Source organism: Coregonus lavaretus (genome assembly GCF_964263955.1).
Source record: "Coregonus lavaretus genome assembly, chromosome: 1".
Classification (NCBI taxonomy): Eukaryota; Metazoa; Chordata; class Actinopteri; order Salmoniformes; family Salmonidae; genus Coregonus; species Coregonus lavaretus.
Genome location: NC_139988.1, coordinates 28,995,086 through 29,020,129, shown reverse-complemented (window position 1 = coordinate 29,020,129; position 25,044 = coordinate 28,995,086). Strand labels below are relative to the sequence as shown.

At 43.6% G+C, this 25,044-nt stretch overlaps 1 protein-coding gene across 1 annotated transcript in view; it reads left to right on the top strand.

Moving 5' to 3' along the window:
- LOC311132978 (PDZ domain-containing protein 7-like) overlaps positions 1-25,044 on the top strand; it is a gene marked incomplete at both ends in the record, with an annotated part of 56,558 nt that overhangs the window by 16,316 nt on the left and 15,198 nt on the right. Inside the window, 2 exons of the mRNA XM_084166382.1 lie at positions 17,382-17,615; positions 18,866-19,038. Of these exons, the coding sequence (XP_084022508.1) occupies positions 17,382-17,615; positions 18,866-19,038 (407 nt within the window). The remainder of the gene's footprint in view (positions 1-17,381; positions 17,616-18,865; positions 19,039-25,044) is intronic.

Sequence of the window (25,044 nt, the reverse complement as noted above, 5' to 3'; positions counted from 1 at the left end):
CACTTCAGAATATTGAGATGCACCCCGAGTCATACTTTTGTTAATGTTATCCAGATGACTGAAGCAGAGGTCTCAAAATACCAGTGAATGTAAACATCTGTGTACAATACATCAATATTACCGGGTTGTTTTCTACTAGGAATGATTTACTGGAGAGAACAGAGAATGTGACTGGATGAGAGATGAACGGTCTTTAACCTCTTACTGAAGAGTGTATCATCCACTTTTATTGGCCAGCGTGAGCATGGAACCATGCAAAGTATAATGAATTATACTTTGAAATAACAAACACATACAATACTTTTTGTCATTTTTCTCTGTGAACCTCAATCTGGCAAAGGTACACCACAAGCAAAGCATTTAACAAAGACCCGTAACAAAGAGATTACTTGTAACAAATGGGGTTTTCGCCTACTAGTATTTGATTAATTTAGTCAATTTACTTTAAAGGTGAATATGCAGAAATCGCGCCGCCATTTCACCTAATTTCAGTTTATGTGACTAAACAAACAATGTATAGTGTAGAGAATAATTGTACCATCTAAACCGCTGTGAAATATATTTTTAAATAAACAAAAATATAGTATATTCAGAATTTTGAAAGACGCAAAAATGAAACTTAAGAATGGGAAGAATAGAAATAGCACACATATAACAAATCTACAGTGCCTTCAGAAAGTATTCAGACCCCTTTACTTTTTCCACATTTTGTTACGTTACAGCCTTATTCTAAAATGGATAAAATAGTTTTTTCTTATCAATCTACAAACAATACTCCATAATGACAAAGCAAAAACTGGTTTGTAGAAATCTTTGCAAATGTACAGTGAGGGAAAAAAGTATTTGATCCCCTGCTGATTTTGTACGTTTGCCCACTGACAAAGAAATGATAAGTCTATAATTTTAATGGTAGGTTTATTTGAACAGTGAGAGACAGAATAACAACAACAAAATCCAGAAAAACGCATGTCAAAAATGTTATAAATTGATTTGCATTTTAATGAGGGAAATAAGTATTTGACCCCCTCTCAATCAGAAAGATTTCTGGCTACCAGGTGTCTTTTATACAGGCAACGAGCTGAGATTAGGAGCACACTCTTAAAGGGAGTGCTCATAATCTCATCTTGTTACCTGTATAAAAGACACCTGTCCACAGAAGCAATCAATCAATCAGATTCCAAACTCTCCACTATGGCCAAGACCAAAGAGCTCTCCAAGGATGTCAGGGACAAGATTGTTGAAATGGGCTACAAGACCATCGCCAAGCAGCTTGGTGAGAAGGTGACAACAGTTGGTGCGATTATTCGCAAGTGGAAGAAACACAAAAGAACTGTCAATCTCCCTCGGCCTAGGGCTCCATGCAAGATCTCACCTCGTGGAGTTGCAATGATCATGAGAACAGTGAGGAATCAGCCCAGAACTACACGGGAGGATCTTGTCAATGATCTCAAGGCAGCTGGGACCATAGTCACCAAGAAAACAATTGATAACACACTATGCCGTGAAGGACTGAAATCCTTCAGCGCCCGCAAGGTCCCCCTGCTCAAGAAAGCACATATACAGGGCCGTCTGAAGTTTGCCAATGAACATCTGAATGATTCAGAGGAGGACTGGGTGAAAGTGTTGTGGTCAGATGAGACCAAAATCGAGCTCTTTGGCATCAACTCAACTCGCCGTGTTTGGAGGAGGAGGAATGCTGCCTATGACCCCAAGAACACCATCCCCACTGTCAAACATGGAGGTGGAAACATTATGCTTTGGGGGTGTTTTTCTGCTAAGGGGACAGGACAACTTCACCGCATCAAAGGGACGATGGACGGGGCCATGTACCGTCAAATCTTGGGTGAGAACCTCCTTCCCTCAGCCAGGGCATTGAAAATGGGTCGTGGATGGGTATTCCAGCATGACAATGACCCAAAACACACAGCCAAGGCAACAAAGGAGTGGCTCAAGAAGAAGCACATTAAGGTCCTGGAATGGCCTAGCCAGTCTCCAGACCTTAATCCCATAGAAAATCTGTGGAGGGAGCTGAAGGTTTGAGTTGCCAAACGTCAGCCTTGAAACCTTAATGACTTGGAGAAGATCTGCAAAGAGGAGTGGAACAAAATCCCTCCTGAGATGTGTGCAAACCTGGTGGCCAACTACAAGAAATGTCTGACCTCTGTGATTGCCAACAAGGGATTTGCCACCAAGTACTAAGTCATGTTTTGCAGAGGGGTCAAATACTTATTTCCCTCATTAAAATGCAAATCAATTTATAACATTTCTGACATGCGTTTTTCTGGATTTTTTGTTGTTATTCTGTCTCACACGGTTCAAATAAACCTACCATTAAAATTATAGACTGATCATGTCTTTGTCAGTGGGCAAACGTACAAATTCAGCAGGGGATCAAATACTTTTTTCCCTCACTGTATAAAAGACTGAAATATCACATTTACATAAGTATTCAGACCATTTACTATGAGACTCAAAATTGAGCTTAGATGCATCCTGTTTCCATTGATCATCCTTGAGATGTTTATACAACTTGATTGGAGTCCACCTGTGGTAAATTCAATTGATTGGACATGATTTAGAAAGGCACACTCTTGTCTATATAAGGTCCCACAGTTGACAGTGCATGTCAGAGCAAAAACCTACACAGACCCTTTACTCAGTACTTTGTTGAAGCACCTTTGGCAGCGATTACAGCCTCGAGTCTTCTTGAGTATGACGCTACAAGCTTGACACACCTGTATTTGGGGAGTTTCTCCCATTCTTCTCTGCAGATCCTCTCAAGCTCTGTCAGGTTGGATGGGGAGCGTCACTGCACAGCTATTTTCAGGTCACTCCAGAGATGTCTGATCGGGTTCAAGTCCGGGCTCTGGCTGGGCCACTCAAGGACATTCAGAGACTTGTCCCGAAGCCACTCCTGCGTTGTCTTGGCAGTGTGCTTAGGGTCATTGTCCTGTTGGAAGGTGAACCTTCGCCCCAGTCTGAGGTCCTGAGCGCTCTGGAGCAGGTTTTCATCAAGGATCTCTCTGTACTTTGCTCCGTTCATCTTTCCCTCGATCCTGTCTAGTCTCCCAGTCCCTGCCGCTCAAAAACATCCCCACAGCATGATGCTGCCATCACCATGCTTCACCGTAAGGATGGTGCCAGGTTTCTTCCAGACGTGACGCCTGGCATTCAGGCCAAAGAGTTCGATCTTGGTTTCATCAGACCAGATAATCTTGTTTCTCATGGTCTGAGAGTCCTTTAGGTGCCTGTTGGCAAACTTCAAGTGGGCTGTCATGTGCCTTTTACTGAGGAATGGCTTCCGTCTGGCCACTCTACCATAAAGGCGTGATTGGTGGAGTCCTGCAGAGATGGTTGTCCTTCTGGAAGGTTCTCCCATCTGCACAGAGGAAATCTGGAGCTCTGTCAGAGTGACCATTGGGTGGGTTCTTGGTCATCTCCCTGACCAAGGCCCTTCTCCCCCAATTGCTCAGTTTGGCTGGGCGGCCAGCTCTAGGAAGTGTCTTGGTGGTTCCAAAATTCTTCCAATTTAAGAATGATGGAGGCCACTGTGTTCTTGGGGACCTTCAATGCTGCAGAAATGTTTTGGTACCCTTCCCATGTCCAATCAATTGAATTCACGACAGGTGGACTTCAATCAAGTAGAAACATCTCAAGGATGATCAATGGAAACAGGATGCACCTAAGCTCAATTTCGAGGCTCATAGCAAAGGGTCTGAATACTTATGTAAATAAGGTATTTTTGTTTTTTTATTTAAATGATCTAATCAATTTTAGAATAAGGCTGTCACGTAACGAAATGTGGAAAAGGGGAAGGGGGTCTGAATACGTTCCAAATGCACTGTACTTCTTCTTAGACTTGCTTTCAATGAGAATGACAGCTATATAATTCACATTTCTATGTACATTTGGTTGGGTTGCCCAAAAAGTTACATATTGCAGCAAGATAAATTGTTCTGCTCCTCAACCACTCATTTGATACCAGAGCCTTCATGTCATAACTCTTCCTAACTGTTAGGAGTCACCTGATAACTCTCATCTATCCTATACTGAACAAAAATATAAATGCAACATGTAAAGTGTTTGTCCCATGTTTCGTGAGCTGAAATAAAAGATCCCAGAATTGTTCCAAACGCACAAAAAGCTTATTTCTCTCAAATTTTGTGCACAAATTTGGTTACATCCCTGTTAGTGAGTATTTCTCCTTTGCCAACATAATCCATCCAACTGACAGGTGTGGCATATTACGAAGCTGATTAAACAGCATGATCATTACACAGGTGCACCTGGTGCTGGGGATAATAAAAAGCCACTCTAAAATGTGCAGTTATGTCACACAACACAATGCCACAGATGTCTGAAGTTTTGAGGGAGTGTGCAATTGGACTACTGACTGCAGGAATGTTCACCAGAACTGTTGCCAGAGTATTAAACATTTCTCTACCATAAGCCATAATGTTATTTTAGAGAATTTGGCAGTACATCCAACCGGCGTCACAACCGCAAACTAGTGTAACCACACCAGCCCAGGACCTCCACATCCGGCTTCTTTACCTGTGGGATCGTCTGAGACCAGCCACCCGGACAGCTAATGAAACTGAGGAGTATTTATTTCTGTAAAAAAGCCCTTTTGTGGGGAAAAACGAATTCTGATTGGCTGGGCCTGGCTCCCCAGTGGGTGGACCTGGCTCCCAAGAGGGTGGGCCTATGCCCTCCCAGTTCCACCCATGGCTGCGCCCCTGCCCAGTCATGTGACATCCATAGATTAGGGCCTAAGGAATTTATTTAAATTGACTGATTGCCTTATATGAACAGTAACGCAGTAAAATCTTTGAAATTGTTGCATGTTGTGTTCATATTTTTGTTCAGTATAATGAACTGCCTGTCCTTGTCATCTGCTCCTCAGGACCACTGGTAATATATACACCATTGGTCAAGACTATGATCTAGAACAGGGCCATCAGTGTAACAATTGTCGAGGAAATTCTACACAGGGACACTCGAAGTCATTGTTAAATGAATCATTCTTTATTAACAGCATAATGGAGAGGTTCCAACAAACTCAATGCACCATAGCACACATGTCGGTCAGGAGCTTCTCTGCCTTGGCATAAAGGTCATTTTCCAACAGTCGGGCCAGCACTTTGCGAACCAGGGACACATGCTCAGCGCGAGTAGCGGAATACACCAGGATGTCATCGATGTAGACCACCTCACCGCAACCAAGCATGTCCCGAAACACCTCGTTCACAAAGGACTGGAAGACGGAGGGAGCATTCATCAAACCGTAGGGCATCACCAGGTATTCATAATGCCCTGTGGTTGTGCTGAATGCTGTCTTCCACTCATCCCCCTCCCGAAACCCGCACCAGGTTGTATGCACTCCTGAGATCTAGCTTAGTGAAGAAGCGCGCCCCATGCATTGACTCAATCACTGAAGGAATGAGGGGGAGAGGATAACTAAATCTAATCGTCTCCTTGTTCAGTGATCGATAATCAATGCACGGGCGCAGACCGCTGTCTTTCTTCTTCACAAAGAAGGAACTCGAGGAGGTGGGTGAAGTGGAGGGACGTATATACCCCTGGCCCAGGGACTCGGAGACGTATGTTTCCATAGCCTCCGTTTCAACCTGCGACAGGGGGTACACATGACTACTGGGTGGGACAGCGTCTACCCGAAGGTCTATCGCGCAATCCCCTGCCCGATGAGGTGGTAATTTAGTAGCACGCATCTTGGAAAACGCGTGCGACAAATCGAGGTATTCGGGGGGAATGCACACAGTGGAGGTACCGTCTGGACTTTCCACCGTAGTTGCACCAACGCAAACATTTAGACACCTACCCTGACACTCTCGCGACCACCCCATGAGAGCCCTCTACGGCAATGAGAAGGTGGGGTTGTGGAGTGCTAGCCAAGGGATAACTAATACCACAGGGAAAGCAGGAGACTCAATAATCGAAAAAATAACCTGCTCACAATGTGTCTCCTGGGTGATCATGGTGACTGGTATAGTGACTCCCGTAAAACAAACCCGGACCCTAATGGTCGACTATCGAGTGCTCTGATGGGGAGTGGAATGGATAGGGGAACGAATTAAATGCCTTGACGGCGTGCGAATGCCCTGTCCATAAAGTTCCCAGCTGCGCCTGAATCGACTAGCGCCTTACAGTGGGGAACTACCAAGTGATCGGGAAAGTGGATAGGTAGGGTACAGTGCACAGCAGAGGGCTCTGAACAAGTGTGGGTGTTTGAAACCTGGGGTGATGCGTGAGTGCCCTGCCTGCTGCCTCCAGGCCCAAAAGAACATTGACTACGACGTGTGGTGTACTGTCCCTTCGTGCCACCAGAGTGGCACTGTCGCTGTCCTCCTCCGCTCTCTCGGCCAGTGGCTCCACCCAGCTCCATCAGCTCAGGATCCCTACCAGGACGTCCTCTGGCTGCCAGCAGGTTATCCAAACGAATGGCCATGTCCACCAGTTTATTGAAGGACAACATGGTGTCCCGGCAGGCTAGCTCCCGTCGGACGTCCTCCCGCAGATGGCACCGGAAATTGTAGATCAGGGCCAGCTCGTTCCACCCGGACCCCTCTGCCAGAGTCCGAAACTCCAACGCGAAGTCCTGCGCATCCTCGTCCCCTGCCTCAGGTGGACCAGCCGCTCGCCCGCCTCTCGACCCTCGGGCGGGTGATCGAAGAGCGCCCGAAAGAGGCGAGCGAACTCCCCGTAGTCCTCCAACGTGGCTCCACCTTCGTTCCACACCGCGTTGGCCCACTCCAGGGCTTTCCCACAGAGGCAGGAAACGAGGACGGACACCTTCTCCCACTCTGATGGCACCGGCCTGATGCTGGAGAAGTACAGCTCCATTTGGAGGAGGAATCCCTGGCACAGCGCCGCCGTCCCATCAAACGCCCGTGGTCGGGATATCTGGATCCCGCCGGGTGCTGGGGTGTAGGTGGCAGGATCCGGTTGGCCAGCTGGTCTCGACAGATCGGGTCCTCTCCTCTCCAGGTGTTGGACGACCTGAAGAACCCGATCCATCACTTCCCCCAAGCTGGCCAGCATCGTGGAATGCTCCTGGATCCGTGCCACGACTCCAGGCATGCGCTCTTCTCCCGCTGACTCCATAGCGGGTGGGTGATTCTGTGATGAGTGTGATGGAAAGGAGTCAGGCGCAGGAGGGTAATCACCGAATACAGAGTTTATTCCTATGTAGACACACAAATGCGCTCAAATTGCGATCTACGAAACAGGCACAGGGGAAACTATCATCCCTGGCAAATACACTGTAACGGATATCCAATAATACAAAGGCACAGGGGAAAATCTACCCTGGCAACACAATGTTACGAGTAGCTCCACCGAGCTACACTACTCTCATAAATAACAATCACCCACAAGGACAAGGGGGCAGAGGGAACATTTATACACAGACTAATGAGGGGATTAGGACCAGGTGTGTGTGATTGACAAGACAAGACAAATGTGATGATGATGATTGGGCGGCAGTGGTTAGTAAGCCGGTGACGACGAACGCCGAAGCCTGCCCGAACAAGGAGGGGAGGCAGCCTCGGCCTAAGTCGTGACATTAATTTAGAGTTATTAATATAACTTTAGTTGTTCTACAAACGTTGGGCTATATGTTTTGATTTTTAATACATTGTAAGGCTGCATGATGCGACTCTAATTATGATTTGAAAAGAGTCGCTTGAAAGGCATGAGATCTGCTTAGGTTTTTTGCGCAGGCTGTACACACTACATCAGTCACTCATTTGCAATTTGACAAGCAATTGATAATGCCTAGAATTTCACAGCAGCATCCCCTTTGTGTGGCCGTAATGCACCCTAAAAAAATCCATGCCTTTTGCGGCCAGTGGCCGTTGTGCCCTTCTCCCTGAGTGCAGTGCGCTCCGAATCACCTCTCACTCACATGGCTCTCCATCACGTGATCGAGTCTTTCTCACAGCCTACAAGTGAAGACAGACATGTCAGGGACGCAACTGTGTGCGTCATTATCCAATTATGAGGTGCATATTGAAGATATTGGAAGAACTGTCCACATTTACTTTTCGTCAGGCAATAAGTTGAGTAGGCCTAAGGAACAGAAAAAGCACTAGCCTATGTCAATCTACTATCCCCCATAGTACAAAAGTCGACCTATTCTGTGCGAGAAATAAATATTCCAAACATAGTCTGGGACAGTTGTGGGATGCGATTGATCCCAAATTAATACAACCACTACCATCAAAAAACATTTTTTATGCAATGTGGCTGACGCAACAGATCAGAACGTTTAGCTTTAAATTTTTATAAACTATTAGGCTATTTCTTCACATTATAAGCACAGCAATGCGCACATGATAGTAGGCTTAAGCGCGAATGTTCCATTAGCGGAAAACACCATTATCAAAAGTGACCGCAAATGCAATTATGCATGTAGCCCTTTTACTATAAAGGTGCATTTTTATGGTGAACATTTTCTTCCCCAAACTTGAAACTGACGCGCTGCTTATGTATGCCAGGCAGGTAGGCTATACTCCTGTTGTAAATATAAGCAATTGATGAGATTTGCATTGATGTCAGAGTGATTAGAGGGACAATAGAGTGCTGAGTACCAGGCAGTTAGCATGTTTGGTAGGCTACTAATGACCATCAGCAGCATCAGAGCTTGGAGAAGCCTAATTACCGTGACTAAATGGTCACATGGAATTTGACTGCCTTCATGACTCGTGACCGCCCAAGTGTGGCGGTAATACGGTCACCGCAATAGCCATATTCATCATTAACGTTTGCTTCATTCATGTGACCGACTAATAATGGGTCATGCATGTGACAGACCAATACCTCACAAGGCTTCTTCTCTCTAAGCTGAGACCTTGAAACTGAGACATCTTTCATTCTCAAAACAAGGGTCTGGGCGTACTGCCAAATTGCAGATACTGATAGTGAGGATTCCTCAATTGCATGAACACAGAAATGGGTTATTAGAAAAGCACAAATATAACATTTTCCATCACATTTCCTGCTCTTATCACTCAATCTGTGATAATTATCATTACATTTTAAGGTAAGCATTAGACAATCCAAGATTGGACAATCCAAGATGGACAATCCAAGATGGCGTAGTAGTGCAGTCCTGTTTTTGTCGTGTGTCTGTAAATAGCCTGTAAATACCCTGTTTTTTTGTATTTTTCGGGACAAATGATTTACTGTATGACAACTGACAAATGATTCACTGTATTACAAATTATTATTACTACCAATATTCTAAGACAAATGTCAAAGAGAATAACAACACATAGTTGAAACAATTCTTCCCCCCCAAATTGACTTATACTCCCCTAACATCTTGGCGATCTCACCGCAGAGTTACAGGGTCAGGGAGTCAGAGGGCTAATCCTTAGGGAGAAATCCCGGCCATCCAGCATACCCAAACTGGTGAGATTTGTTATTGAAGCAAGACAAAAACAAAGAAAACAAAACAATAACAACAGCAATACACTTCTTCATATATCCCTCGATACACTTCTTCAAATATCACTTGAGGTGGGGAAAACCTCAAACCATTTGGAGTAACTGTCAACCATTACCAACATATATTTCATCCTTTTATAGGCCGACATGTGAACAAAACCATTTCCATATTTACCAAAGGGCCCCATGGAACTGGTAATTCCCCCTTTGGACACATAAGTCGCATCGTGATTCATGCGTACAAAACAACAACACTGCCTGTTAAATCAAAATAACAAATACAATTAGATTTACTACCCTTGATGACTCCATCTTAACTTAATTGCATCCCATAAGGTAATTCAAGGAATAGTAAAATAGACTAGAGACAGGTGTCTCTCATTCAAAGGCAGCGCTCTCTCGCTCTCCTTCTCTTGTTCCGAATCACACATGGGTCTGTTTATAAATTATAAACTTCTTCCTAATTATCTAGTGTTTACATAGCCCATTTCAATCTTACCCAATGTCTCTTTCTAGTGAGGGTGAGCAGGCCTCACCAGGAAGTCAGAACAGAGGTCATTCAACCCCATAAAGTGAGTGTTGGTTTCCCTGTACCTCAGACATTATTGAAAGATATTTCAAACATTTCAAACATTTTGTGTATCAGGTTTCCATTTGGGTTTTTCAGTACATTTCTTATCAAGGTGGGTTGTGTGTGGGTGCTGGCATGTGTGTGGTAAAAATGGTAGGGTAAAAACAAACAAAATGGCCAGGCCTTACTTAATTTGGGAGCTCCCTCAACAGGTGGATCCGGGCACCTTTACACTGTACAGTAAACAGTCTCAATAACTGCTCTCCCAAGGCACCTGCCTCAGGAAGCCCCTCAAAGGGAGAGACACAGAACCATTGGCAAACATATTTTTAAAAACTTGGTAGCGGACATTCCATAAGTCCTGGAAGAAAGAAAATAAACATCTTAATCAGTCCTAAAAAAAGTCTTAATCTTAATTGAGTTTACTGCATCTTGGGCAGGAAGTCTTGATAAACCCATGTGTATACAGATTTATACTTCAGACACATCAGATGATACAGTGTCCCGTCAAGTTGAATAGGCACCTTCTAAAGTAAACAATACCAGAGCCCCTTTCTTGTAATCATTGTCATTTTGACCTGTTGCATTGACACACAGTTCTGTACAAACTGTCCCTGGGACATAAACTAGTCAAAATATGAAACCTGTTGTTTAACAAATCTGCTAGGACCTTCAAAAAGTTGGTGCTGGCTTATCAGCTCAATATTCATTACTAAAAACATTTACTTGGATCTACTTATTCTAGACACAGTTCCACGTAATGGAAACAGATTATTGTTTTAGATGACATTATCGTCTTACTTAAATCACTGGTGCTACCCAAACTATAGAACTGAGTAATAATAATTGGAAATTGTAAAAAATGTGTCTTATTCAATTAATTATTCATACCTCTGTCCCAAATTTCCCCAATGTCCCTTACAGCCTGTTTGAGTTCAGTGTGTACTGGCGGTTATCTATTGTTCCACAGGAAGCTTATCTCTAACCCAAACACCAGATAGCGGCCTCTAATTTAATATCAGTCCCAATGCTCAATCCTTCTGTTCGTCATGTGACCTTGTATTGAAACATTTACTTCTTCAAATTACTAAGACATTGCATTATTAGAGTGCTATCTGAAAGCCAATTACCATTCACTTTGTTACTTTCACTAGCCTCCATCTGTTTCCCTCAACTTAGACTCTCTTCCCAATAGGAAGACCTTCTCAATCTAATACACTCGGATCACACTTTCTGCTTCACACTTATTAAATGTCTATTATTTTAAGATTAGCATGTAATGCGCTGAATTTATAAAATACAGGGTAAGGGGTTTATTTCAACATGTATTACCAGGGTGGAGGAAATATCGTAAGCATTTATAGTTTTATTGGTTAGGGGTAAGTCAAGTCCAATACAATGCTTTAACCTTACCTTTATCACATGATCCATAAAGGGACCACTCTGAACATTTCTCTACACCAGTGTTCTATTCATACAGGGGTTTAAATATTCACTCTAGTGTTCTATTTAACAGCATATTCGGAAATAATACTCTCATCTTTCATATCTCCATACAGAGTCCCTATATAACATTATAAATCTTTAGTTATCCACGTCCACACCACCTGCAACGATCACAGCGCAGTAGCCCGAGAGGTACACATTTCATGTTCTCGAGGAAATCTCACTGTCCGGGGGCATCAATGAACTTCATTTTTACAGTCCCATTGATTTGCATTTTAATGAGGGAAATAAGTATTTGACCCCCTCTCAATCAGAAAGATTTCTGGCTCCCAGGTGTCTTTTATACAGGTAACGAGCTGAGATTAGGAGCACACTCTTAAAGGGAGTGCTCCTAATCTCAGCTTGTTACCTGTATAAAAGACACCTGTCCACAGAAGCAATCAATCCTTCAGATTCCAAACTCTCCACCATGGCCAAGACCAAAGAACTCTCCAAGGATGTCAGGGACAAGATTGTAGACCTACACAAGGCTGGAATGGGCTACAAGACCATCGCCAAGCAGCTTGGTGAGAAGATTTGCAAATGGAAGAAACACAAAAGACCTGTCAATCTCTCTCTGCCTGGGGCTCCATGCAAGATCTCACCTCGTGGAGTTGCAATGATCATGAGAACAGTGAGGAATCAGCCCAGAGCTACACGGGAGGATCTTGTCAATGATCTCAAGGCAGTTGGGACCATAGTCACCAAGAAAACAATTGGTAACACATTACGCCGTGAAGGACTGAAATCCTGCAGCGCCCGCAAGGTCCCCCTGCTCAAGAAAGCACATATACAGGCCCGTCTGAAGTTTGCCTATGAACATCTGAATGATTCAGAGGAGAACTGGGTGAAAGTGTTGTGGTCAGATGAGATCAAAATCGAGCTCTTTGGCATCAACTCAACTCGCCGTGTTTGGAGGAGGAGGAATGCTGCCTATGACCCCAAGAACAGCATCCCCACCGTCAAACATGGAGGTGGAAACATTATGCTTTGGGGGTGTTTTTCTGCTAAGGGGACAGGACAACTTCACCGCATCAAAGGGACGATGGACGGGGCCATGTACCGTCAAATCTTGGGTGAGAACCTCCTTCCCTCAGCCAGGGCATTGAAAATGGGTCGTGGATGGGTATTCCAGCATGACAATGACCCAAAACACACGGCCAAGGCAACAAAGGAGTGGCTCAAGAAGAAGCACATTAAGGTCCTGGAGTGGCCTAGCCAGTCTCCAGACCTTAATCCCATAGAAAATCTGTGGAGGGAGCTGAAGGTTCGAGTTGCCAAACGTCAGCCTCGAAACCTTAATGACTTGGAGAAGATCTGCAAAGAGGAGTGGGACAAAATCCCTCCTGAGATGTGTGCAAACCTGGTGGCCAACTACAAGAAACGTCTGACCTCTGTGATTGCCAACAAGGGTTTTGCCACCAAGTACTAAGTCATGTTTTGCAGAGGGGTCAAATACTTATTTCCCTCATTAAAATGCAAATCAATTTATAACATTTTTGACATGTGTTTTTCTGGATTTTGTTGTTGTTATTCTGTCTCTCACTGTTCAAATAAACCTACCATTAAAATTATAGACTGATCATGTCTTTGTCAGTGGGCAAACGTGCAAAATCAGCAGGGGATCAAATACTTTTTCCCTCACTGTACATATATAATAACCTTAGATAATGCAGATCGAAAAACTCAGCTAACAGAACTGGTTGGGGAATTCATTCAGACACACAATCAGTAATCTCCCATATTACCTCTTTCACACCCTAGCTAGTCCCCTGACAGCTCCCATTCACTCAGTACTTAATAGTCTTATTATCTCAATTTCAATCCTCTTATTATCCAAATTCCAATTCTCTTATTATCCAAATTTCACTCCTCTTGTTATCCAAATTTCAATCAATCAGCTTATTATCCAAATTTCAATCAGCTTAACACATCCTTTCCACACTCACACAACTTTCACATCCACATTCACTTAGTACTATTCCCAAACACACTCAGTAATCTCCCTTATTACTCCATGTGCATCTTCAACGATCCTCCTGTCGTTATTTCCTATGCACCATATGTATCTCCTATACATATAGAATAGCACCTTGTGCTATTGTTAGTGGCTGCAGACAGCTGTCAGCGGGGCTTTCCTTGGCACCGTTACTTTCCCTCGCTCTAGTCTTCTCTCTAAGACTAGCTCTAGCCTTCTTCTGTCATATGTATTACTGCCACAGTTCCTCTAGTCTCTACAGTCGCCATAGTCGCTACAGTATCTATACTCTTTATTGTATCTATAGTCTCACTTATCTATAGTCTCTCAGTGTCTATAGTGTCAGTAGTTTATGTAGTCATAAATGCTATGGTCCATATAGATTCTATAGTCTTGCCGTATACATATAGAAAAACACATGCACCTTCACACATTCACTCAGTACTTATTATCCAAATTTCAATCAGCTTATTATCCAAATTTCAATCACTTATCTAATATTTCTTAATATCCAAATTTAAATATTTTATTATCCACATTTCAATCAGCTTAATAGCCAAATTTCAAGCCTGTTATCAACCCAATTTCAATCAGCTTAATACTTTCCACACTCACACAACTCACATCCACATCCACTTCGTGCTATCACTTGACTTAGGACTAGTTGCACCATACTCCATTTTTATGTTTAAAAAACAAATACAAATTCATTTAAATTGACTTACTGAAATCGGTTGCCGTGTCCCTCAATTGTTCGCGGATGATGTGTCTCCTACTGGGCAGCTCACAGTAAGGGTCTGGGGGGGTCTCGTACTCTTTTGGTCTGATGGGAATTTCCCTCACGCGTCATAAAATGCGACACCGGTTTTCCTCGCAGACCCCCACTGGAAAGCTCCGCAGGCAGAATCAATCATCCTGTTAGTTGACACCAAATTGTTGTGGAAATTCTACACAGGGACACTCGAAGTCAATCTTAAATGAATAACTCTTTATTAACAGCATGTTGGAGAGGTTCCAACGAACTCAATGCACCATTGTACACATGTCGGTCAGGAGCTCTACCGAGGCAGTCCCGTTTGTTCTCTTATATACTGCAGACAAGTTATATTTGCATGATTTAGCTTATTCATCATTAACGTTTGCTTCATTCATGTGACTGACCAATACTGGGTCATGCATGTGACAGACCAATACGTCGCGAGGCTTCTTCTCTCTAAGCTGAGACCTTGAAACTGAGATACCTTTCGTTCTCAAAACAAGGGTCTGGGCATACTGCCAAATTGCAGATACTGATAGTGAGGATTCGTTCAATCAGTCACTTGAATGAACACAGAAATTGGTTATTAAAAAAGCACAAACATAGAACACAGAAATTGGTTATTAGAAAAGCACAAACATACAATTTTCCATCACACTATGATAGGGCAACTGTGTAACAATGATAGGGCATCTATGTAGCTCTGATAGGGCATCTATGTAACCATGATAGGGCTCCTATGTAATTCTGATTGGGCATCTATGTAACTATGATAGGGCTTCTATGTCCAACTATCTCTCACAGTCTCACGTCAGAATTACAGTGGGGGAAAAAAAGTATTTAGTCAGCCACCAATTGTGCAAGTTCTCCCACTTAAAAAGATGAGAGAGGCCTGTAATTTTCATCATAGGTACACGTCAACTATGACAGACAAATTGAGAAGAAAAAAAATCCAGAAAATCACATTGTAGGATTTTTAATGAATTTATTAGCAAATTATGGTGGAAAATAAGTATTTGGTCACCTACAAACAAGCAAGATTTCTGGCTCTCAAAGACCTGTAACGTCGTCTTTAAGAGGCTCCTCTGTCCTCCACTCGTTACCTGTATTAATGGCACCTGTTTGAACTTGTTATCAGTATAAAAGACACCTGTCCACAACCTCAAACAGTCACACTCCAAACTCCATTATGGCCAAGACCAAAGAGCTGTCAAAGGACACCAGAAACAAAATTGTAGACCTGCACCAGGCTGGGAAGACTGAATCTGCAATAGGTAAGCAGCTTGGTTTGAAGAAATCAACTGTGGGAGCAATTATTAGGAAATGGAAGACATACAAGACCACTGATAATCTCCCTCGATCTGGGGCTCCACGCAAGATCTCACCCCGTGGGGTCAAAATAATCACAAGAACGGTGAGCAAAAATCCCAGAACCACACAGGGGGACCTAGTGAATGACCTGAAGAGAGCTGGGACCAAAGTAACAAAGCCTACCATCAGTAACACACTACGCCGCCAGGGACTCAAATCCTGCAGTGCCAGACGTGTCCCCCTGCTTAAGCCAGTACATGTCCAGGCCCGTCTGAAGTTTGCTAGAGTGCATTTGGATGATCCAGAAGAGGATTGGGAGAATGTAATATGGTCAGATGAAACCAAAATATAACTTTTTGGTAAAAACTCAACTCGTCGTGTTTGGAGGACAAAGAATGCTGAGTTGCATCCAAAGAACACCATACCTACTGTGAAGCATGGGGGTGGAAACATCATGCTTTGGGGCTGTTTTTCTGCAAAGGGACCAGGACGACTGATCCGTGTAAAGGAAAGAATGAATGGGGCCATGTATCGTGAGATTTTGAGTGAAAACCTCCTTCCATCAGCAAGGGCATTGAAGATGAAACGTGGCTGGGTCTTTCAGCATGACAATGATCCCAAACACACCGCCCGGGCAATGAAGGAGTGGCTTCGTAAGAAGCATTTCAAGGTCCTGGAGTGGCCTAGCCAGTCTCCAGATCTCAACCCCATAGAACATCTTTGGAGGGAGTTGAAAGTCCGTGTTGCCCAGCGACAGCCCCAAAACATCACTGCTCTAGAGGAGATCTGCATGGAGGAATGGGCCAAAATACCAGCAACAGTGTGTGAAAACCTTGTGAAGACTTACAGAAAACGTTTGACCTGTGTCATTGCCAACAAAGGGTATATAACAAAGTATTGAGAAACGTTTGTTATTGACCAAATACTTATTTTCCACCATAATTTGCAAATAAATTCATTAAAGATCCTACAATGTGATTTTCTGGAAAAAAAATTCTCATTTTGTCTGTCATAGTTGACGTGTACCTATGATGAAAATTACAGGCCTCTCTCATCTTTTTAAGTGGGAGAACTTGCACAATTGGTGGCTGACTAAATAATTTTTTCCCCCACTGTATATGTTCATCCATGTTTCTCAAATGTCAGATTTCGAAGTTGTTGCAAACGTCAAATTTCCAAGTGTTTAAAGTTAAGTTTAGGCATTAACTCCGAAATCTTAAGGTTAGTTATTAACTCCGAATGGTTAAGGTAAGGATTAAGGTTTGGGATAGGCTTAAAACAATAATCTCAAAATCATTTTTTTTGCTGGATTTGAACTTTCAACCTTTGGAATCAGAGGCAAATGCTTACGCCCATTTGCCATTCCCGTCCACAACGCTAGAGCAAAACCTACTTGAAGGTAACAGCACTCACTGTTGCCCCTAGTAGCTGGTTTCCACGTCATCTCCCAACATCCTCAGACACGGATGGATGTTGAATACTGACTTGTATCACGGGTGACCAGGCTGTCTATGTCAGTTTTTCCTGACCTAGGGCCCGCACCAAAATTTCCTGGGGGGCCGCAGGGCCTTATTTGATTTTACCATTCCCTCTAACCAACAAAGGACAAGCAACAGCAGCAGTAGAAGAAGAAGTAGAAGAGTAGAGGGAGTGCTAGTCACTTCAGATCTAGTATTCAAACTCAACAGTGTCAAAGAAATGAATACAGTATATTATGGCCTGCCTATGAACCCCATACATCATGATGTCACTTACCAAACCATGAGGTGGTGCATTAACCTTGATCTCTATCCATGCTGCTCCCTCAGAGGACAAGCAGAAGAAGAAGAAGCAGGGAAAGGAGAAGAGTGCAGGAGAGAGAGAGGGCAGCAAGACCCTGCAGCGCTCCAAGACCTTCGTTAGCCTCCTTTTCAGGAGAGACCGCAGGAGAGACATATCCAGGAACAAGAGAGAGAGAGACACATCAAGGGACAGTAGAGACACAGGGACAGGGGACTCCCACAGGGGGCGATCTAAATCACCTTCCCACCATGCTGACAAAGGTGAGAGGGCCAAGATACACTGCCACAACTGCATAGAACACACATCTACACTCACTTGCACAACCACACAAACACATGAATGCATGCATGTTAGCAATCAGATACACAAAAGCACCAGTCCTTCCATCTCAGACTGGAGACATTCACGCCCATATCCCCTTTCAATCTTAATCCTAGCCTCGACCCTAACCCTAACCCTAGCTTAATGCCTACATCCCGGTTCAACCCTAACCATAGCCTCGACCCTAACCATAGCTTAATTCCCACATCCCAGTTCAACCAAAAACATAGCCTCGACCCTAACCCTAACCCTAGCTTCATGCCCACATCCTGGTTCAACCCTAAGAATAGCCTCTACCCTAACCCTAGCTTCATGCCCATATCCCGGTTCAACCCTAACCATAGCCTCGACCCTAACCCTAGCTTAATTCCCACATCCTGGTTCAATGCTAAACATAGCCTCAACCCTAAACTTAACCGTAGCTTCATGCTCACATCCTAGTTCAGCCCTAATCATAGCCTCGACCCTAACCCTAGCTTCATGCCCACATCCTGGTTTAACCCTAACCATAGCCTCAACCCTAACCCTCAACCACAACCCAAGCCTCAACCCTAACCCCACTGGCTATTATTACCTCACCCTTATTTCTAACCACTCGCTACCATTGCTAAACAGATGTCCCCTAATCACTGGCTAGCATTTTACTACTACTACTCACTCAGTAGCTCTGTCATTTTGTGGTTCAGAGAACAAGCACATTTTCATTGTGTGATCATGTTGTTCTACAAGACCATGGTGCTTGCCTACGGAGCTGTGAGGGGAACGGCACCTCCGTACCTTCAGGCTCTGATCAGTCCCTACACCCAAACGAGGGCATTGCGTTCATCCACCTCTGGCCTGCTGGCCCCCCTACCTCTGTGGAAGCACAGTTCCCGCTCAGCCCAGTCAAAACTGTTCGCTGCTCTGGCACCCCAATGGTGGAACAAGCTCTCTCACGACGCCAGGACAGCGGAGTCACTCACCACCTTCCGGAGACACTTGAAACCCCACCTCTTTAAGGAATACCTGGGATAGGATAAAGTAATCCTTCTACCCCCCCTTACCCCACCCCAAAGAAAAAAGAAAAAAAACATATTGTAAAGTGGTTATCCCACTGGCTATAAGGTGAATGCACCAATTTGTAAGTCGCTCTGGATAAGAGCGTCTGCTAAATGACGTAAATGTAATATCTGTCCACCTGACTCCCCAGATAAGGAGAGGGGTCATCCGTTCCAGCTGCTGACCTCTCCAAGGGAGACCCGTGCTGGGGTGAAGGACAGCAGCCCCCTGCCTCACCCTGAGACCCTGGGACAGGTGGAGGACATGGCCAGGAAACTGCTCAGTCAGGACGAGGTCACTGCAGTCATGAGACACTGCAAGCGGGTGAGTCACTGAGCCAAAATGAGTGAGACACTGTAAATGGGGGCTATTCTGAGCTGTAATGGCTGATGGAGACATTGTAAGAGAGTAAATTCTGACTGAGACACTCGAAGAGGGAAAATTCTGAGCTGTAATGACCGTCATAAGACTGCAGGTAGGTGAGTTACTGAAACAAAACAGCGTATTGAGTGAGACGCTGCAGAGCTACTGAGCCGGAATGGCTGTCTGAAACAGTACAAGGGCCAACCCAGAAACAATTTGATGTCCGTAGATATGAAGGAATCAGACATACCTACCACAGAAAAAAAATTACTAAGCAAGAAAATAACATTATTTGGCAGTCAATCAGGCACTTGAGTGTAAGTGTGTGTGTGTGATGCGGGGCTGGAGCTACTCTTGCACCTCTTCCAGGCTTTTGGGTGGGATGGTGGACAATCCCATCTAACAACAAACGTTCCTACACCTTTAGAGAATGTTCCCTTAAGAGTCTTATTAGGTCAAAACCTAACGTCTTCATTGGAAAGTTTCAGTGATGTGCAAGGACTGTTTTCTAGAGACCCATAATGCCACACAGAATTTACCCAGAACGTGGTTACCATGTTCTCAGAATATAAGATATTAATGTTCTAGAAACGTTTCATTGGAACTTTGCAAGAACATTCCTGTGTCCAGATTTTCTGTGGGTTAGGAGAATATTCCATCAATGTCCCACCAACCATTCACAGAACATGGTGTCCATGTTCTCTGAATGTTCTGGACACTTTTCATGGGAACGTTGCAAGAACTTTCCTGTGTCCAGTTTTCTGAGGGTTAGGAGATCATTCCATCAATGTCACACCAAACACAGAACATTATTGCCATGTTCTCAGAACATAAGACATTACTGTTCTAGACACGTTTCATGGGAACGTTGCATGAACATTCCTGTGTATCAGTCGTCAGGATGTCACCTGATGGTCCCAAAGAACCCCCCCCCCCCCCCCCCCAAAAAAAAAGCTTAATTACACATCACTCCTAGTTACTGTTGCCAAGCCCAACAAGGCCCTAGTTGTTGACACACTGATCCATTCACAGCTCTTTGTCTGTTGGCAAGGTTAGTACAATGCTTTTAGCATACATTGTTTTCAACTTACATATTTGACACACTTTCACATGATTACATTGTGCATATTAATTTATTCATGGAATTCCAATCTTCTTGCTATGCCACCATGTCTATATCAGTTACCAGTTAACCTTGCAAACAATAATGAGTCATTAGGATGTCCCCGGTACATCACGAAATGGTCCCTTGAAGTCGTCAGGACGTTGTGTCATGGTCCCCTAGAGGTTTTGTCTAGTTCCCTGTTGGTCCCGGGGATGTCCCCGAGGACGTTTTTAGGACGTTCTTGGGACGTTGTGCCATGGCTCCCCGGAGGTTTTGTCTAGTTCCCGGTTGGTACGGGGGACGTCCCCGAGGACGTTCTTGGGACGTTGTGTCATGGTCCCCTTGTCGTTTTTTCTTGTTCCCGGTTTGTCCCGGGTCTGTTTTTAGGACTTTCTTGGGATGTTGTGTCATGATCCCTTGAAGGTCCCCTGAACGTTCTTGGGCCGTTGTGTCATGGTCCACTGGAGGTTTTTGTCTAGTTCCCAGTTTGTCCTTGGGACGTCACCTGATAGTCTCAAAGAAACGTTCTCCCCCATAAAATATACGTTTTACCCAGGGCACACAGACCTTAGTTTCATTACACATCACCCCTTGTTACTGTTGCCAAGCCCATCAATGTGAACCACTGATCCAGTCACAGCTCTTTCTCTTTTGACAATGCTAGGGGCACCCACACAGCACTTTTAACTTACATATTTGACACACTTGTGTATGTTTATTCATACAGTAATTATTATTTAGCCTGTTCTCATCTGGGATTTGAACTCACATCCTGTTGGTTTACAGCCTGCTGTGCCTGTAGGCCTATTCCTACACTACACTTCAAAGTAAATCTCAGCTCTGTTAAAAATGCACTGAAGAAAAACTATTGTGTATCATGTCAAAGTGATTCAGGAGTAACCTTAAAACAGAATAATATGTTCCACCAGCATTAGACAACTATACTGAAAACCCAAATTCAAATTGCTGAAATAAGTAAATGAAATCAATGAGAGAATAGTCAGATTAACTGATAACTGAAATAGCAATGAAGAAGGCATTATTTTGCAAAGTGCAGAGATGTATTATAGGTAATGAATATGTAGGGGATTTCTGAAATTCTACAGACTTTGTGGCGCAGCAGAAAGATCAGCATATTCCAAATCCAGAGGTTGTGAGTTCAAATCCCAGGTACGGTCATATTGAAAAGTCAATGCTGAGTGATCATGTCAAATGTAATCATATTGATTAAAGATTTGGACACTATTTTAACTGAACAGAGTACCACTTATCTTAAAACCCCCATACCATTTAATGACTTTACTTATAATGGTTTTGGACACCTGAGACCATCACGTGATAAAAAACATCCAGGGGAGCATGACACAACGTCCAAAGAACGTGTTAAAAACGTCCTCGGGGACATCCCCGGGACAAAACGGGAACTAGACAAAACCTCCAGGGGACCATGACACAACGTCCCAAGAATATCCTAAAAACATCCCGGGACAAACTGAGAACTATAAAAACGTCCCCAAGAGAACGTTCCCTTGGGACCATCATGCGACGTCCTAAGGACTAGTAAAATGAAAGTCCTGAGAACGACCTAAAAAGGTCCTAACATGGTCCTTAGTGAAGTCCTGGGAACGTACAGGGAACTACACAAAGGTGCCACAGAGGATGTTTCCTCGGGACCATCACGCAACGTCCTAAGGACTAGTAAAATGAAAGTTCTGAGAATGGCCTAAAATGGTCCTGACATGGTCCTCAGTGACATCCTGGGAACTTACAGGAAACTGAACAAAGGTCCCCAAGCGAACGTTCCCTTGAGACCATCATGCGACGTCCTAAGGACTAGTAAAATGAAAGTCCTGAGAACGACCTAAAAAGGTCCTTAGTGAAGTCCTGGGAACGTACAGGGAACTACACAAAGGTGCCACAGAGGATGTTTCCTCGGGACCATCACGCAACGTCCTAAGGACTAGTAAAATGAAAGTTCTGAGAATGGCCTAAAATGGTCCTGACATGGTCCTCAGTGACATCCTGGGAACTTACAGGGAACTAGACAAAGGTCCCCCAGAGAACGTTCCCTGAACGTCATGTTTTAATGTTCCTAGAATGTTCTCAGAACCTCAGTGGGGTAACGTTGCGCCGAAACCCTGAAGGGACCGAACGGGAATGTTGCCGAATGTCCTTAGGATGTCCCGTTTGCTGGGAATCTGACTATTTTCTCATCATTGATTTGATTGACTTATTTCAGCAATGTTAGGGTTTTCTGTATAGTTGTCTAATGTTGGTGAGGCATATTACCCTGTTTTAATGTTACTCCTGAATCACTGTAATAAATAAAATAGTATTTCTTGAGTGTGCTTTTTACAGAGTTGAGATTTACTTCAAACTGCAAAGTGTGGCAATACAGGGAAAATCAGTCATTGACAGACATGGTGTCGTAGCAGAAAGATCGGAATGCCATGAACCAAAGTTCAAATCCAAAGTGAGGACATGTTGAATAATAATTACTGTATAAATGAACATGCACAATGTAATCATATACAGTGCCCTCCACTATTATTGGCACCTCTGTTTAAGATGTGGTCGAGGACTTCCAAAAATGCTCCTTTTTTTTTTAACAACATAGAACCCAAATGCAAAAAAAGAGAAAAATCCAACCTTTTATTTAAGTACATTACTTTGGTGGTAAAAAAAAAATCACACATTTAGAAAAAAAAAAACTTGAAATCATGTGTCCCACAATTATTGGCACCCCTAACAATTCCGCTGAAAATTTTAATTGATTTTTAAAAAAATATATTTTTCTGTAGTTGCTAAAGTTGGTCAGGGTATCTAGGAACTTTTAATTAGTAATTCATGACTTCCTGTTTCCCTGGGGTATAAATATGACGTGACACAGAGGCCTAATTCTCTTACCCATTTGTCAACATGGCAAAGACAAGAGAACACACCATTCAAGTAAGGCAGATTTGTGTCGACCTTCATAAGTCAGGCAATGGCTACAAGAAAATAGCCACTCGCCTTAACTTGCCCGTATCTACAGTCAGAGGAATCATTAAGAAGTTTAAAACAACTGGAACAGTGACAAACAAGGCTGGAAGAGGTCCCAAGTTTATCTTGCCACAACGCACAGTGAGGAGGATGGTAAGAGAAGTAAAAAAAAGTCCTAAGCTCACTGTCACAGAATTGCATCAAAGAGTGGCATCTTGGGGTCACAAAGTCTCCAAAACAACCATCAGACGCTCTCTACATGCCAACAAGCTGTTTGGGAGGCATGCAAGGAAAAAGCCTTTTCTCACTAACACTCACAAACGTAAACGTCTGGAGTTTGCTAAGCGGCACTGGGACTTCAACTGGGATCGTGTGCTTTGGTCAGATGAGACTAAGATTGAGCTTTTTGGCAACAAACACTCTAAGTGGGTCTGGCGTAAAACAAAAGATGAGTATGCCGAAAAGCACCTCATGCCCACCGTGAAGTATGGTGGAGGATCTGTGATGCTGTGGGCCTGTTTCTCTTCCAAAGGCCCTGGGAACCTTGTTAGGGTGCATGGCATTATGAACGCTTTGAACTACCAGGACATTTTAAATAAAAACCTGATGGCCTCTGCCAGAAAGCTGAAGATGGGTCGTCATTGGGTCTTTCAGCAGGATAATGATCCAAAACATGTGGCAAAATCTACACAAAAATGGTTCAGCAGTCACAAACTCAAGGTCCTCCCATGGCCATCTCAGTCCCCAGACCTCAACCCAATCGAAAACCTGTGGGGCGAGCTAAAGAGGAGAGTGCATAAGAGAGGACCCAGGACACTGGATGATCTAGAAAGATTGTGCAAAGAAGAATGGTCAAAGATCCCTCTCTCTGTGTTCTCCAATCTTGTGAAATGTTATAGGAGGAGATTAAGTGCTGTCTTGTTGGCAAAAGGGGGTTGTACAAAGTATTAACATCAGGGGTGCCAATAATTGTGGGACACATGATTTCAAGTTATTTTTTTCTAAATGTGTGATTATTTTTTTTTACACCAAAGTAATGTACTTAAATAAAAGGTTGGATTTTTCTCTTTTTTTGCATTTGGGTTCTATGTTGTTTTAAAAAAAATGAGAATTTTTGGAAGTCCTCGACCACATCTTAAACAGGGGTGCCAATAATTGTGGAGGGCACTGTATGTCAAAGTGTGTCAAATATGTACTGCAAGTTGAAAACATATATGTTAAAAGCATTGTTTGTGTGTGTTTAGTGTCCCTAACCTTGGTAACAGACAAAGAGATGTGAATGTGTAGTGTATTGACATTATGATGGTCTTAAATGTTTTTTTAAGTGGAACTGAAAGAATGTTGATTTTGGTATCAAGAGGGAAGGTTTTAGTGTAGCGCCACATACAACAGACAGGAAGTGTGTTGTAGACACGGGGATTGGACAGTAGAGGGAGCCACCCACATCTTGGGAGGTTATATATAAGGGGGGAACAACGACGGAGGGGCAGAAAGCATTAAGATTTATTTGGGACTGCTTCGCCGGATCTCCGCGGGTCTGTTAACTTATGCTGTAACCTCGTGGTATTAATAAAAGCCTCTAAAACACGATACAGCTTAAGTGGATTCTTTGATCGACAGCAATACCCACCAGCATTCGACGCGATACCACAAATGGATCAGTGATTCACCAATCAGTGCCTTGATGGGCTCGGCAACAGTAATGAAACATGTTTTTTGGGGGGAGAACGTTTCTTTAGGATAATCAGGCGACGTCCTGACAGCTGATAGATAGAAATGTTGTTGCAATGTTCCCATGAAACTTGTCTAGAATATTATGATTTTATATTCTGAGAACATAGCATGTTTGGTGTGACATTGATGGAATATTCTCCTAACCC